Source organism: Falco peregrinus, chromosome 1 (genome assembly GCF_023634155.1).
Source record: "Falco peregrinus isolate bFalPer1 chromosome 1, bFalPer1.pri, whole genome shotgun sequence".
Lineage (NCBI taxonomy): Eukaryota > Metazoa > Chordata > Aves > Falconiformes > Falconidae > Falco > Falco peregrinus.
In genome coordinates, this window is record NC_073721.1 from 108139734 (window position 1) to 108155489 (window position 15756).

The 15756-nt window shown below is 44.5% G+C and overlaps 1 protein-coding gene across 6 annotated transcripts in view; it reads right to left on the minus strand.

The window, feature by feature from the left end:
- Window positions 1-15756, minus strand: part of USP3 (ubiquitin specific peptidase 3) — a 50007-nt gene that overhangs the window by 9790 nt on the left and 24461 nt on the right. For all 6 annotated transcript variants that reach the window (XM_027791411.2, XM_055806477.1, XM_055806492.1 and 3 more), the window contains exons 4-8: window positions 10520-10603; window positions 8310-8391; window positions 5704-5786; window positions 4701-4814; window positions 3893-4006 (exon numbers count right to left, since the gene is read on the minus strand). In XM_027791411.2, coding sequence (XP_027647212.1) covers window positions 3893-4006; window positions 4701-4814; window positions 5704-5786; window positions 8310-8391; window positions 10520-10603 — 477 coding nt within the window. The remainder of the gene's footprint in view (window positions 1-3892; window positions 4007-4700; window positions 4815-5703; window positions 5787-8309; window positions 8392-10519; window positions 10604-15756) is intronic.

Consider the following 15756-nt stretch of genomic DNA (forward strand, 5'->3'; position numbering starts at 1 on the left):
TCTTCATCCTTTATAGGATGTGGCAGGGAATGTTGCCACAACGGCTGAGGTACTTGATGCTTTCTTTGCCTCAGTCTTTAACAAGACCAGTTACCCTCAGGGTACTCAGCCCCCTAAACTGGAAGACGGGGACGAGGAGGAGCAGGACGAAGTGCCCACAGTCCAGGAGGGAACAGTTACTGACCTGCTGCTCCACCGAGACACGCACGCGCCTGCGGGGACGGATGGGACCCACCCAGGGGTCCCGAGGGAGCTGGCGCAGCAGCTCGCCCAGCCACTCGCCCTCGTTTACCAGCAGCCCTGGCCAGCCGGGGCGGCCCCCACAGACGATGTGACGCCCATCTGCAGGAAGGGCAGGAAGGAGGATCCGGGGAACTACAGGCCCGTGGGCCCGGCCTCGGTGCTGGGGAAGGCCACGGAGCAGCTCCCCCCGAGTGCCGGCGCAAGCCACGTGCGGGACCGCCGGGGATCGGGCCCAGCCCGCACGGGGTTATGCCAGGCAGGTCCTGCCTGACGGGCCTGAGCTCCTTCTGCAACAACATGGCGCGCCCAGCGGACGGGGAAAGGCCGCGGGTGGTGCTGCCTGGACCTCAGCAAAGCCTTTGGCACCATCTGCCGCAGCATCTCCTGGAGAAACCAGCTGCTCGTGGCTGGGCCAGTGTGTCCTGTGCTGGGCAACAAACTGGCCGGATAACGCACTGGCCAGCTGGGTAATGTGCTGGCCCAGACGGGTAATGCACCGGCCCAGACGGGTAACGCGCCGGGCCCAGACGGGTAATGCGCCGGCCGCAATGGCCGAGCCCAGAGCGGGTGGGGAACAGAGTTACCTCCCGCCAGCGGCCGGGCACACGGGGCGTCCCCAGGGCTCCGTGCTGGGGCCAGTCTGGTTTAGGATCTTTATCGAGGATCTGGGTGAGGGGATCGAGTGCACCCTGGCCAGCCTGCAGGCGACACCCAGCTGGGTGCAGCGCTGACCTGCTGGGGGGCAGGGGGCTCTGTGGGGGGGCTGGGCAGGCCGGGCCCATGGGCCGAGGCCAGTTGTGTGAGGGTCACCCCGGCTCAGTGCCCGGCCTGTGGGGCACAGTGACCCCAGGCAGCTGCGGGCGGGGGCAGGGGGCTGGGAACTGCCCGGGGGGAAAGGGCCCGGGGGGTGGCGGCTGAGCGTGAGCCACAGAGTGCCCAGGTGGCCAAGGAGGCCAGTGGCATCCTGGCTCGTATCAGAGGCAGCGTGGCCAGCAGGGCCGGGGCAGCGACCGGCACCCTGTACTCGGCACTGGCGAGGCCGCAGCACGAACCCTGTGTTTGGTTTTGGGCTCCTCACTCCAGGAGGCACACTGAGGTGCTGGAGCGTGTCCAGAGACGGGCAACAGGGCTGGAGCACCTGTCTGATGAGGAGCCAAGGGCAGCAGGGGTGTTCAGCCTGAAGAAAAGGAGGCTCAGGGGAGACCTAAGGTTGCTCTCTACAAATGCCTGTCAGGGGCTGCAGGCAGTGCGGGTTGGTCTTTTCCCCCAGATAACAAGCCACAGGACAAAAGGAAACTGCCTCAAGCTACGCCAGGGGAGGCTTAGATTGGATATGGAAAAAAAATTTCACTGAGAGGGCGGTCAAGCACTGGCACAGGCTGCCCAGGGAGGTGGGTGAGTCACTATTCCTGGGGGGTGTTTGAAATACATGTAGCTGTGGTGCTTAGGGACATGGTTTGGTCATGGACTGGGGCATCCTGGGTTAATGGCTGGGCTCATCTCAAGGGCCTTTTCCAACCCAAATGGCTCTAGGATTCTACAAAAGAGCTCTGAAGTATATGGCACACTTGCTCTGCCACAAATTTGATGAAATAACCTTTGGAATCATTCCACATTGTTGGTTGTGCTCCTGGTGCATGCGTTTATACTTGCATACAGAAATGTTAATTATAGACAAAAAATTCTTTGGATTTGTTAAAAAGCGTAAGTAAAGATACAGATCTTTAAAACAACATGATGATATGGACAACACCAGTTTAAAATAAACTATGATCTTAGAGCCCTTCAGCAAAAAGCATAGTTTCTCTGCTAGTCAGCTTGTGTAACGAAACGGATCTCCATCCACCTGAAGCAATTCAGTTCAAGCCCACCTCTGACATTCCCGCTCCTACTGGCAACAAGCTCCTATAAACAGGAGCAGTCACTAGGAAAATAGAGCGTACTGTTTATACAGCGGCAGATCAGCAAAATACACATCTTGCAGCTCAGCATGGGGCTACAGAACTCTCCCAACATGCAGCACGACAGCAGCAGACTTTGCCCAACAGTCAGGAGGCAGGACTTCCGCAGCAGGATTAGAGCCCAGAGGCACCCCAGCTGTGCTTACAGTAACCATAAATTATATTCTGTATGCCGTAAGAGACAGACAGCCATGGAGTGCATCAGCAGCAGTTTCCTCTGTAGCCTTCTGTAAGAAGAACAGCACTTGCAGTTCTCAGAGGCAGGCACAACTTGCCTTTAACAACCAAAACTCTTTGGGCTACAACAATTAAACCATGCTTCCTACCCCTGCCCCATCACTTCAGGCTCCATAAGCACAAGCCAAAGCAGATGTTTGCTGTTAACCCACTACTGCCTCTAGCTTGCTTTCACATGTATGCCCACCCACCCTCTCCTCCCAGTCTCACAAGTAGGATTTTTTTTTTTTTTTTTACAAGGTACAATTAAGCACTGTTCAAATTCTCTCCTCGGATCATGTGGGAGTGGAGATCTACTGAGCAGCTGCCTATTCTCCGTATGATTTAATGAGTTCTCTTATCAGTCAATCACAGACATGCTCCCAGCTAACTGGGAACAAAAAGGGAAGGGGGAGAACCCCAACAAACCACTTTTTATTGTAAAAGCTGTGATAGAACCCACAGTGCTGAAAATTTGCTTGAGGAACTAACGAACTGTTTTCTCAATCTAACAAGAATTATAGTGAAGACTGTAATAGGGAAACTGGTCAAGGACATTATGGATGATGATCATTTGCCTATCATGTTTTGGTCACTCCTTGCAACTACTGGTATTAAACTTCCTTGATTCTCATAAGCCGAGTGAAACATATTTGGCAGCGTGAAGAAAAGAATAAACAGATTAGCGTTATTCAGTTACTGATTGAGCAGATGTGTTCACAGCATCTTTTCAGCACTGCTGGAGATGTCACATAACAGAACATCTTTACTGTCTGAGAACATGGAGCAACTTACCTTCATCACAATATATCCTAACAGGTTTCAGTGCTCCTTTGAAAGAAGTTCAGGGGCCAGGACAGGGAGACCTTGGAGAGGAACGACACTGATTTACTTGGGTAACCTTCTTTTTGCCTTTCTTTTTATCGTGTTTTTTTTTTTTGTCAGTATGGGCACAAAACGCCTATTATGCACAAGATTTTTTTTTCTTATAGCCATTAGTTCACGTCCAACTGGTGAGTATACAGTATTTTGAGAGAATCAAGGAAGTTTCAGCCAGTATGTCTGCATTTAGGCCTGTAGGTGCTGTTTCTTTTTTGATCTGACTACATCACCTTCTTATTGCAGCCAAACTTGGGTTCTGTCAACACCACGCACTTGGCACTTATCTACCAGTCATTATCTTGATTCTTTCTGCCATTTGGAACACTGGCTCAAATGTACAACTACTACTATTTTAGTATTTGAGATGTCTGTCCTCTCTGACACTGCTACATGTAGCACATGGTAGGAGGCTGGGGGAAAAAAAAAGCACTACCGATGAACAACAAACTGTCAAAGTGAACATCCTTTTCAATTTGTGGGCATATGGGAAAGCTGCATAAAGTACACCCCATGGATTCAGCAAACTTTAGAGTAGGACACCAGCAATACTAGGCTGCAATCAAGAATACTTTCCTTATTTTACAACTTACCTAAAATTTGGCATGATTTTCCAAACAACGTAAAATAAAGACTCTGGACTAAATGCAGTTTGGCTTCCTTGCCATAAAGCACAGAGGGTCTTTCTGAATTCTTCCACCAATGAACTGGAAAGAAAGTAATACAAACCCAAGTTAATCACCAGCTTTTATAACCCTTATAGGTTTACTAGCTCAATGGTACAAATACCAGACATTACTTTGGCTAAGATTGTAATGATTGGGTAAATATCCTTTCCAGTAGTTCAAAGATTTTATGTCCAAAATCCTACCCATAACACTGGAGAGAGACAAAGGTTAGGAAAATCACATTTCTGATGTTGAGGACTCACATGGAAATCTATCCACCTTTCACCACTTTCCTGTAGACTCTGCTAACATCCCTCCCTTAACACCTGCTCAATCAAGCTACAGATTGTGAATCGCTTACTCAGATTTTTTTAGGGGTTTGGTTTTGTTTTTGTAGTATGTTCCCTTAAAGACACATCCCCATGACTGTATTTTAGCTGGAATTAAGTAACATGTCTGGAGTACATATAACTAGCACTTCTTAACCTTCAATACAGTCACTCTCCAGTTCTGATATATCTGACTGCTTCCCACTGCAGCACCAGCAAACTGCAAGCTTGGGTTTTTGGGTTTTTTGTACAGCCAATATTTTTCTGTGACTCTGTACCCCATGAATCATTTTTATTATGATTCTGCAGCACTGAAAGCATATAGTGGCTCTACCACCTAAGCATTTGCTGCTTTCCATAAAAGTTTCCAGCAGTTCTGTGCTAACAAGGAACATGCAGCTTACACATTGTTATCTCCCTGGCTCCTGGTATGGTAAGTTCGCCTGCCTGCCGTCTTCCCGTTCCTCAGCTCCACAGCAGGCAACTCTTTGAAGTAACAGCAAAACTGTTGAATGTTACTATGGAAAAAGGAAAAAATAAATCCTTAAAGAGCAGAGAATAAAGAGAATATTATGTATTCTGGAACTTGGCTCTTTGAAATGCATAAACACAACTTCATGCAGTGATAGAGGATAGCAGTACAAAAGAGAAGAAATACCATAGAGCAAATACTCATCTCCTGTAAACGACTGAACAGATCTGTAAATATCATCATCCCAACTACCTGAAATAACTACATTTTGGCTCTGCTTTGACTAAGACACCATGACAGACTGAGGGATCGGAAGCCATTCCCTAACAAAGCAGGCTGCATCTGCAGAGGAGAAGTTAACTTCATGTCTGCCGCCAATCAATTCTAACCTCTGCCACCACGGTCCCAGTAAGGAACATGAAAAGTATGTGCCTCAACTCCTGACGGTGAACCCTGAATGATAGAAAACAGAACGGAGTCCTGCTTTTATTAGTCCTGCTATAGTGGCAGTCTCCCAGTGAAGCAGGCAAATTGGGAAATGCAAAAGGACAATTACAGAGCAGCAGTAGTCTCGGCAGCAATGAAACGCAGTCTAACATCTCAGCACTGCAGAAACCGTTCCCCTAGCCCCTTCGTGAGACCCCATCCCTCAAAGCACTGTCTCTGCTTTCACAGCAACCCTAAGCATCAACAGGTTTCAACAGCCTCAGCAATAACAGGGCAATCTCGCTTTCCACTGAGGATATGGCAGGCTTCCTCTGGAACGCTGCATCACGGGCAGTCCCACACTGCGAAACACAGCTTCACGGCACCTGCACACCCCCCGTCCTGCAAATCCAGGTACACTCTCGTACAGTGGCAACTTGCCAAATTCACTTGCCTAATGCTACAGCACACAACCACTCTCACAGTCGCGGAGAAAGCTTCGGAAGTACCTGAGCGACTGAAGGATTGCATTCATGAAACATGTATTCCCCAGGTTCCGAAGGCCTGTGGCACAAAGGGCAGTGGTGCTTCCCTGCAAACAAGAACGGGTAAATTAAAGAAAGGCTTATTGCTGCTCCCCCACTTTGTCCCCCCAGAGCTGTTTGCTGGTATACTGGCATAGATGTAAATAATAACAAACTTCACTGTTTGAAAAGTGCAGTCTCAAAGCCAAAGCAACCACCTCACCAACTCAAACTGCCTTGAAGCTCCAACTTGACATGAAACTTTCATTGCAAAGTACTTGTGTGTATGTATGTTCCAATAACGCTCAGTGAGAACTGGACAGGACAGCAATTTCCCCTGAAGTGCCTTTGAAAACTGAAAATACCAACCCTTATCCATGTAGTCTCATGTCTAATATGCACAGTAAGGCAGCCTGCAGCTTGGTTTTAAGTCACCAGCATTACCCTGCTGTCCTGGTGGGGTTTTGTGGTAGCCAGGGGTTTTTGAAAGCCAGACAACAGCACTTATTTGGGAAAGAAACAGCCAAGTTAAGACTGTGCAACAGAAGTGATGTGTTGAATGCAGAGAAGCAAAACATAAATCATTCACAGTCTAGAAGTCTCAACAGGTTAGAGCAATGTTACCCACAGATGAGCTTGCTTTTGCCAAATGATCTTCAGTGTGGGCTGGGAGGAGAGGGAAGAGAAACATGGACAGTGTTGCACTTACAACTTCTAGAATCTGCAACACTTGGGACACATTCAATTGTCTACAAAATATGACATTGGAAGTTCATGACATTTTAGAGCATTCTTCATTATTCTAACAGAATTTAGAAGCTAGACTATCTTTTAGTAGTAGGATCTCAAAATTAACATACTTCTTGACACCAAAGACTGCATACAAATCCAGGTTACCAAAGGTGTTCAACGTTCCAATAAAACTTGTTTTCCTCCCCAAATCTACCACAAACGTCACCTTTAGTGAAAAACTAATGACAGCAGATACTGTTGTTAAAATAAAAAAGTATCATTTACATAAGCAATTTACAATTCCGTAAGAATTGTTTATAAAGAGAGACCTGCTTTCCAATAAAGGAAGAAAACTTTAAAGTACAAACATCACAGCATCCTTAGCATATTCTTTTCTCACTCTTGCCCAGGGTGAGACAGCACAGTTACTAATGCAAACAGCAGCGCCCTGTCTTTTCTAGATAAGGATCCAACGTGCCAACAATAAAAAGATCATCTGTTGCCACGGGCGATATTCAAGTATTAATAAAACTGAGAAAAGAAAACAGCACAGACTAAGAATAAAAGCAGCATTTAAGTTCATGCTTTCTAATTCTGTCTTCTCTGTATCTAAATGTTGTCCAGAATTTTCCTTCTAGTTTTCTCTGGCTTTGAGTTTTTCCAGACAATGATGCTGTGTGTTGCCACAGCAAAAAAACCCACTATTTGTCACAGGCTCCCTCAATCACCCCAAGATCAGGACGGCACATTCAGAGGACCCTAAACTGACCGTAGGTAGTGCATTTTTAAAGTAACCACACTGCTACAGACTTTGCAAAACAGGAACAGACTGTTTTGCTCTCACCCCACCCCCTTATTTCTATTCATACTCCTCTTGAGAAATCCTTCTCTTTGCAATCAGGTAATTGCTCCTCAGAGCTGATGACAGCGACTGCTTCAGCTCCCTTTGAGTAGAGCTGCCCTGCAGCCCCCGGGCCAAGGAGAACAGCTCTGCTCTGCCACTCCCTCTGCCCAGGGGGAAGATGAAGCAGTTGCATACGGCAGGGTCAGTATTTCCCCTCTCCCCCCCTAAAATCTAGGGGAAGTTCTGAAGATTAGAAACTCCCTCAACCCAAACTGTGGAAAAAGAGACATTTGGTTTGAAGCAATCTTTGTTTGGAAGAAACTATGCAGCCCTTCAGCAACCAACAAGGGCTGGATCATCCTCTCCTGAGTGCTGTTCTGCAGATCTGATGGTGAGAGATCAGAGTAAGAAAAGCTTTCAGAATAGTCCACAGCTCCTTTTGAAAGCAAGTTTAACTGATGTCTTTCAAAATTTTGTCTTTTTTTTTTTTTTTACTTTCCTAACAATTACTCTTTTATCCCCCTAGTCAAAAGAATGGGCACCTGCTTCTTTGCCTTCTGCAGTACAAAAAAAAAAAAAAAAAAAAAAAAAACCACACCAAAAAACCCCAACCACAAACACCAAGCACACCCACCAAAGAAAAAGAGAGACAAAACACCCCTGTCTGCTCAGGAGAAGAAAGCCTTGTATCTATCCCTGTTTTCATCCCAATAGGTACTAGCTCCTTCCAATTTTGCTGATCCCACCAAGCTCAAACTGCTCTGAAGCTCCATCTCGATACGAAACCCTTCCTAAGTGCAAGGAAGCTCAAAGTCCAGGTCAACAGAAATGCAGCAGAACATCAAACATACTTTTCAATATATCAAAAATATCTAGGTGTGCAGTCAGGAGAAGAGAAAGACAAAATACAGCAAGAATTTGGGTAACTAAGTATTTAAAGTCCCGGCCAACTATAAGACTCAGCAGATTTAGAAAAAACCCTTAAACTCACTGTAGCAGAATCTGTCATACTTACGTTTACTTTTAATAGCTTGCTGTTCAGAGATGAGTTTTCCAATAGTTTTCTTTTCCTATGTCTGTCTGATGTAAAGGCTGAACTGTTGGAAAGTAATTAAGGGGTTACTTACTATAAACACAAAATATCCTGTGAAATGGACAACAGATAATCATCCTAATGTTTAACACAGCGATTACATCTGCCATCAGATGTCATTAAGACAGCAAAGAGCTTCCCCATTGCAACACACGCTTTTCATAGTCTAAAACAGACTGCACCTCCTTCTGAGCACAGATGCGCATCGTATTTTCAACACTAATGTCCGAGTTAATGCCATTAAGTTACGTATGCTACAGCATACACCCTGAAAAGTCACCTTATTAGCATGCTACTTTTCATCTAAAATATTGACATTTTTCCTTAATCATGGAATATTTAATACAGAATTTTCCATTAAATACTCCTGTCAGAAGAATCATCTAAGCTTTTAGAAAGATAACTTCAAAAAATCAGCACAAAGTAGGGTTACCAGAAATCAAAAATATGTCTAGTGCTAGCACTTGTGTATTACAGCTGACTTCTCTTACTTAAAACGTAAGTAATATTTAAGTGTAATACTAATACAAAGTTACAACAACAGTTAATTATTCTTTTCCACATCACTGGTAATTACTAGCCCCTCAATTCTACCAGTTTATGATTTCCCTCTAATGTAACAGCAAAATCACAACTTGTGGCAGATTTCAGGGTGTGTGGCAGTGCTTTTTTTTTTATTATTTATTTTTTAATTAAAAAGCCCTCCAAACATTCAAAAACTGTCATCACACACAATGGAAGCCTCCACAGTATCATTTATCTCTCAAAGAGTTGGATCTCCTGGATGTTTCTGAAATACTAATGGGCACTTCTCATTATGCTTAAACATCTTTACATCTCATTACATACCAGAGAAACCCATCAAAAAGAGGATAGAAAATAACGAAAAAGTTAAGTTACCTACAGAGTAAGTGACCCACAGTGCTGGTTTGGCTGGGACAGTTATTCCCTGCGCAGCCAGGGGCTGGGGAGGGGGGGGGAGTGTCTGTGCCGAGCAGCTCACCCCGAGCCACAGCCTGGCCGCTGCTCACCTCACCCCACCGTGGGCAGGCTGGGGGGCACAAGCAGTGGGGAGGGGGCACGGCAGCCCAGGGGGTGCCCCGTACCATGCCATGCCGTACCATGCCATGCTGTACCATGCCGTACAAGCCGGGGGCAGGAGGAGGGGGGGAGGTTCGGAGTGACAGCGCTGGCCTTCCCAAGCAGCGATGGAGCCCTGCAGCCCTGGCCACGGCCGAACCCTGCCCGCACGCGGGGCGGTGAGTGAATCCCTTGGGCTGCTTTGTCCCTGCACCGCTTCTGCTTTACCTGTTAAACCATCTTTGTTCCAACCCACCAGCTTTCCCACCTTCTCTCTTCCCACCCCCTGCCCACCAGCGCAGTGGGGCCGAGTTGCCAGCTGGGGTTAACCCACAACACACACTTACCGCAGAGAGGATCCAGAGATTTCCCAAAATCAGAGAGCTTTCTTAGGAGGACCTATTTGAACTCTTGAGCACTGGCATGTTACCTGGAAGCACTGTGCACACGTGTGCTTCTGTTTGGTATTATACAAGGTTTCCAAGCAAACCGGGAAAAGACTATTTGCTATCTAGCAGTGGCCACAGTACCTGCATCACAAGGGCTGCAGCACCTCCCTTTCAGTGAACAGTGCCAAAGGCAGAGCAAAACCACGTCTCTTCTGTACAATTCCAAATTCATAAGCCTTCTTTATCTTTTTGTTTGGAAACCAAACTACACGATCAACATGAAGACTTACTTCCACCTGCATTTTCAATTTTCACTTCAATATACTTGTTCCAGAAATTTATTCTGGTTTTGGAAATTCTCTCCCATTTATATGGGAAAGACAGTAATTTTTGGCTTGGCAGCAAGCAAGTTAATTTATATCTATATTCCTGTATCACTGTATAAGAAACAAAACGTACAAGATCAGTCAAATCCTTTCACTCTGCACCTCTGCTTCTCGGAGATGAAAAGGATACGTAAACATACCTAGTATCACATGCATACAAGGAACAAAATGTACATACGTATTAAATATGTAAATACATATAAAACAGAAATACCACTTAAATGATGCAGTATTACTGGTCTACCCAAAGCAGTCTGGATGTAAACAAACTACTTACTTTTCCAAGTTCTGTAGGTGCTCTCTGACCTTCTGTACCAGACCCAGCTTGGTATCATTGACTACGAAATCATCACAGCGATAACTGCAAGAAAAACATTTATCAGGATGTGCAAAGGATTTCAGTGAAGTACTCCAAAAACAGCCATGCAAGCCAAAGTGCAGGAAGCACTGAAGTGACTCAGTGGAAGACTACGAAGGGAACAGGAGAGCACAACACCTATATACTGAGCTTGGTCCTCACTGAAAACTACCCAACAGCAGGAGAAGGTTTAGGCACCATCTTATTACATGTTTTTTCTTCTAGCTCAGTTCTTCATTAGAAATCAGAAGCACAATCTACTGCTTGTCCCAAAGCAGAATTCCAGTTCAACAAAAATTCAAACATAGGGTGTAACCAGAAGCAGCATCAGTAGACAATCTAGAAGATTTATCATAAAAGATTAACTGACAACAGGTAAACAGAATACAAAGTATTTATGAATGTATAGCATAAATCAATGTATTTTAATACTGTAAAGCTATCACTAAAGCCTGAGGTGCTGAACAGATACACACATACTGTAAAAGTTTCTACTACAGAAAAAAGACCAGGGAACGTTAACTGAGAAGTTCTGTGATTTGTCCAAAGTCACACCAGAAGTCTGCAGCAACTTGCACTTAATGCTTTAACCACAAATATCACCCAATGTCTCATAGTTTTCATATATACAGAAACTCTGACAAAACCTGAGCTAGTATTTTCAGCTTTTTCAGGGCAAGTGTCCAAAAGTAACTTAACTTAGCTGAAAAAGATAGAGAAGCTGATCCCCACACCGCCTCAAGGCAAATGTAAAGCCAAATCAAAACGGCCTCTCAACAGAAGGGTTACAAAAGTCTACGATCCTATAATGCTCTACAAAGACCTCCTATTTCCCAAGAAGCAAAGATGTTCATTATAATTTAATATTCAAACTGTGACCTCGTAATGCCTCATACAGTGCAAAGGCAAAGGTTACAGACCGCTTCTAAGGGGGTGGCTGAGGGTCCTTTAAGGAATGCTGAAAAAACCCCACCCCTTATTTCACTGTTTTCCTGAGTAGGTGGTGGTAATACCACAGTGCAGGTGTCAATTTGAGGAAGTGAAAGGAGAAAGTAGCAAAGAAAACTGTCACAAGGAGAACACTGTTGCAAGACAGCATTAACTTCTGCTGCGAGCTGTATTTTAAATCCCTTGCATTTCTTGCTCTCAACACGGAGGGAACAGAGATCCCAGAGTGATGTGGACCCTCTTATCCACGCTCTTTCTTCCACTGCCAAGGAAAGGGGATGTCTGTATACAGGGGTGGCTTTAACAGAAAGCGGAAGGGAAGGAAGGACAAATATCTCTTAAAACCGCTGGAAAGAAATGCTGCAGTCAGTAAGGAGGCCCAGCCCTGCAGAATCCACACCTGCACGTTGGTAAACCAAGAATTGCATCCTCACGGTCTCTCCAAAGGAGGCAGCCAGCCAAGGCAGCCCTTCTGCTGCGCGCAGGAACGGCAGGTGACATTTCACAGCACCCCTGCAGGGTTAGCCAAAAGCTAGCTCAACAACTAGCTAACCCATATCCTGGTGTGAGAAACAGGAAGGTAAGACAAGGCTTAACACTTGCACCAGCTCTTTTGAGAGCACTGTGACAAAAAGGGAGCAGAGACTTGTCACAGCTTCCCTTCCCCCACATCCCACAGAGGTAACTGCTCTGAACGTACCTGTCAGCCCTGGGCTTACCGTGAGCATCAACTGCAGCTTCACGTTCTGGCAGACAACTGAATGCTTCCTGGGAAGACAACTGACTAACTCTGGGTATGTTTAATATCAGAACAGTAACTATTTCTCTCCCTTCCTTTTGGGGCACAGAACTGACTCCAAGATGAAGCACATCCTCACCACCGCAGGTTACCCCTTTGCTGGGCCAAATCCTGCTTCACAAGGTAATGAAGCTATCGACTGCAGGCACAACAGGAATTCACAACCTTCTCTGTTGCATAAATCTATGGTGTAGTTCAAAGGCAACAGTATTGCTAATGTTAACACAAACACTGGATTCTTGAAGAGACTAAAGAGTTGAGAAATAAAGGCCCTTGCCACCGACAGGAGTCTGTAAGACCAGTCTGTCCAGGATCTCTGTTGATTTTTGCCTCTGAGAAGAGAAAGTAATACAACTCTCAAGATTTCCAAACACTGAACACAGCAGTTATGGATACTTACGCAAGATCTAGAAATTACTAAGATAATTCTATTGCTGGCAGTAGCTTTTTTTTTTTTTTTTTTCCTCTCAAAAAGATTGCCACAGACCTAGTTAGTTTGGGAAGAAGTCCCAATAATATAAATTTGTTTATTAATTTAATAAACATGTTTATTTTTCAGCCATGTTTTAAGTAGCCCTGTTCAGCTACATCAGCCACCTACAATCACCTAACGAAGCGTCCCCGCCTCTGTCGCTCTGGCCGGACACCGCAGCTCAGGGACAGCCACCAGAGCCAAGCACCGGTAAGCATGGTGCAGGTGGATCAGCACAGTCCCACTCCCCCCCAGCACCAAGCCTGCCCACACGCTCTGTTACACTACCACAAGTACGTTGTTACTGTAGTTGTGTAGCTACCTACGTTTATAAATGGGGAATGAAAGCAGATGCAAGCTCACTGAAAGCCTCTAAGCCAACGTACTGCTGAACGATGATTCAGTACTTGCTCCGACGCCCTAAAGATCATGTTAAACTTATTTTTAGTCTGATCTCACACACCAGTTACATCTTTATTTAAAACTGCAAGTTAGCACTTTCCCCGAGATGAGGAATAAAACCAAATACATCATTAAACATCAGGGTCCTTGCAACAGTGGAAAAGTAAGTTCAAGACTCACTTAAAAATAAGACAAGCTTCTTCTATTTCTCTTTTTAATGGGCAGGTTTTTTTAAACCACCTCCCTTGCAACATGGAGGATTCAGCACAACTACGAGAAACAGCAGCACTAGTACCGATCTATTTTGCATAAATGATTTAAACAGCATAGAAAGTAGTTTATGCTTTAATAGCTTAAAATTTGCTAAGCCCAGACCTTAAAGGTAAACTGCTAATACATTACTTCCTATATGTGCAGCCGATGTTCAAAGGATGTTTAATTCATGATCCTCAGGATTATCACCAATCAACAATACACCTTTTTGCATACAGAAGTTCCACAATATGCTTTTAGCAGAGAGAATTCTGTACCTCGTGGAGGGTCCCTTATATGTATTTTCTTCTCTATACACTTTCTATTTTTAGCACCTCTGCTACCTCCAAGGGCTGGTCTTTTCTGGCCTGCTTTGCTGCTGAAATGGCAGCAAGCCAGTGAATGTATGCACTGCTCTGGGGAGCACTTACGCTTAGTGCTGGCCGTCTCAGTAAGTTACAGAGCTTCATGCCACGTTTAAAATCCCAGATCTGAAGAATTACAGGACAGGAAAAATTAAGAAAACCCATTTCCTTAGTTGTGCTAACACCTTATATGAGTACACTAAGAACTCGAGTTTTACTGTCTTGATAAAAGGCTTTTTACCTTCTTCAGTTTCCACTGACTGGCGGAATGCAAAATAACGGTCCCAGAGCAATCTTACCTTTGGATGCTCATGTGCTAGCACCATAAGCCTGTTTTATAAACAGAACCACCATCACAAAAGACTAAGAAAGGATTTTTTTAAAGTCCTTTTTTAACAGTAAAAGTTGAAGTTATTTTAACATCAGCCCGGGGGAGGGGGCCGGGGAGACACGGACATGAGCACAACCATGTCCCTTTAAGTGATAACAAGGAGGCTAATGGGTCAGAAACCTGACCTGCAAATTGTGTTGGGATTAAATGAACATGGGAAACCTATTATGCAAATACATTAACAGGGCAGCTTTTCTACTTCTGTGCTAACCAAGAAAACAAATTTACAAGAGTCCTCTTTCAGGAAACTTATTTCTGAAAGCAGGCTTCTTACACATATCATTTTACTTGTCGTGCACAGAAAAACCACCACTGACACAGCAGGAGAAAGCACTGTGCAACAGTCTGAAAAGAGATCTGTACTTCTTGTGAACTCTTTGTGCTGATTATCTCCAAAAAGTGGAATTCAGGAGTCTTGTTTTTTCTCAGTGCTTACGGTCTCAAATATAAGTCAGCCTGAAGATCTAGTATTGCATCTACTGTCTCAAAAGTGACCAAAGAACCAAGAAGAGAGTTGTACTCTCATAACAAGTAAGAGATCAACATCTACTCAACTTCTCCACTGTGAAAGCTGAACAGGCAAACAGGAGGACATAGAAAAAGATCAAAACCCCCTGGAAAGCAAATGCCTAGTTGCCCAATACTTAATGATACCTCCAACATGTCTGTATTTTTCAAAACATTACCAAAATCATAAATACAATAAAAATGTCATCTCAGACTAAAAAAAAATATCAAAATTAACCACCCTTCCACCAGAACTGAAATATTTTCCTTTCAAAGCTATGTTGAAAGCTTGTGACCACCTAAAAGACGACATACACACCTAGACGTCCAAGCTGAAATGCAGTTACAGGAGACTGCTTGATCTGGTTCTGGTTTACAGCAGGATTGCATGTGAACTAGAAACAAAATTCAATAAACCATGGTAGCTTCAACAGTCACATAATATTTCTTCCCCTTGGACTGACAAGAATAGCTGAGGCAAACCCCGGCCTGTGCTCTCATGACTGCATGAAAGTTTATGACATGGACAAAGAAAAGCAGAGGATTAAATGCTTTCTGCTTAGGAAAGAGCCCATACAAGCTTGTTCACCACTACTATCATGCATGCTAAGGGAACACAGTAAATTGGGATCCATAGGATAAAAATGGAACAAGAGTATTCTACTCAGCTCCGCATGGCAAACAAAATTGCAAATAAACATATAAAAGCCAGCACCACATCAAAATACCTCCATTATTTTCACTGTAGAAGTAGAATTCAATTAAGTCTTGGGATGGTATTTTCTTGACTTCCAAATTATTGAGGATGCCCACATCGCTAGCATAAAATATTAGTCTTCAAATAAAAGTTCACTTAAAAGAAACATCATTGCATAAACATAGCACCGTCTACTGGATTCATGTCTGCACCGAAGAAGCTAACACAACATTTTGAAATTCAGTCGCCACAGTAGCTAGTTATGACTTGAATTCACTCAACTATTTGCTTTAACTGGCAAGCACTATTTGATAGCAATCCCT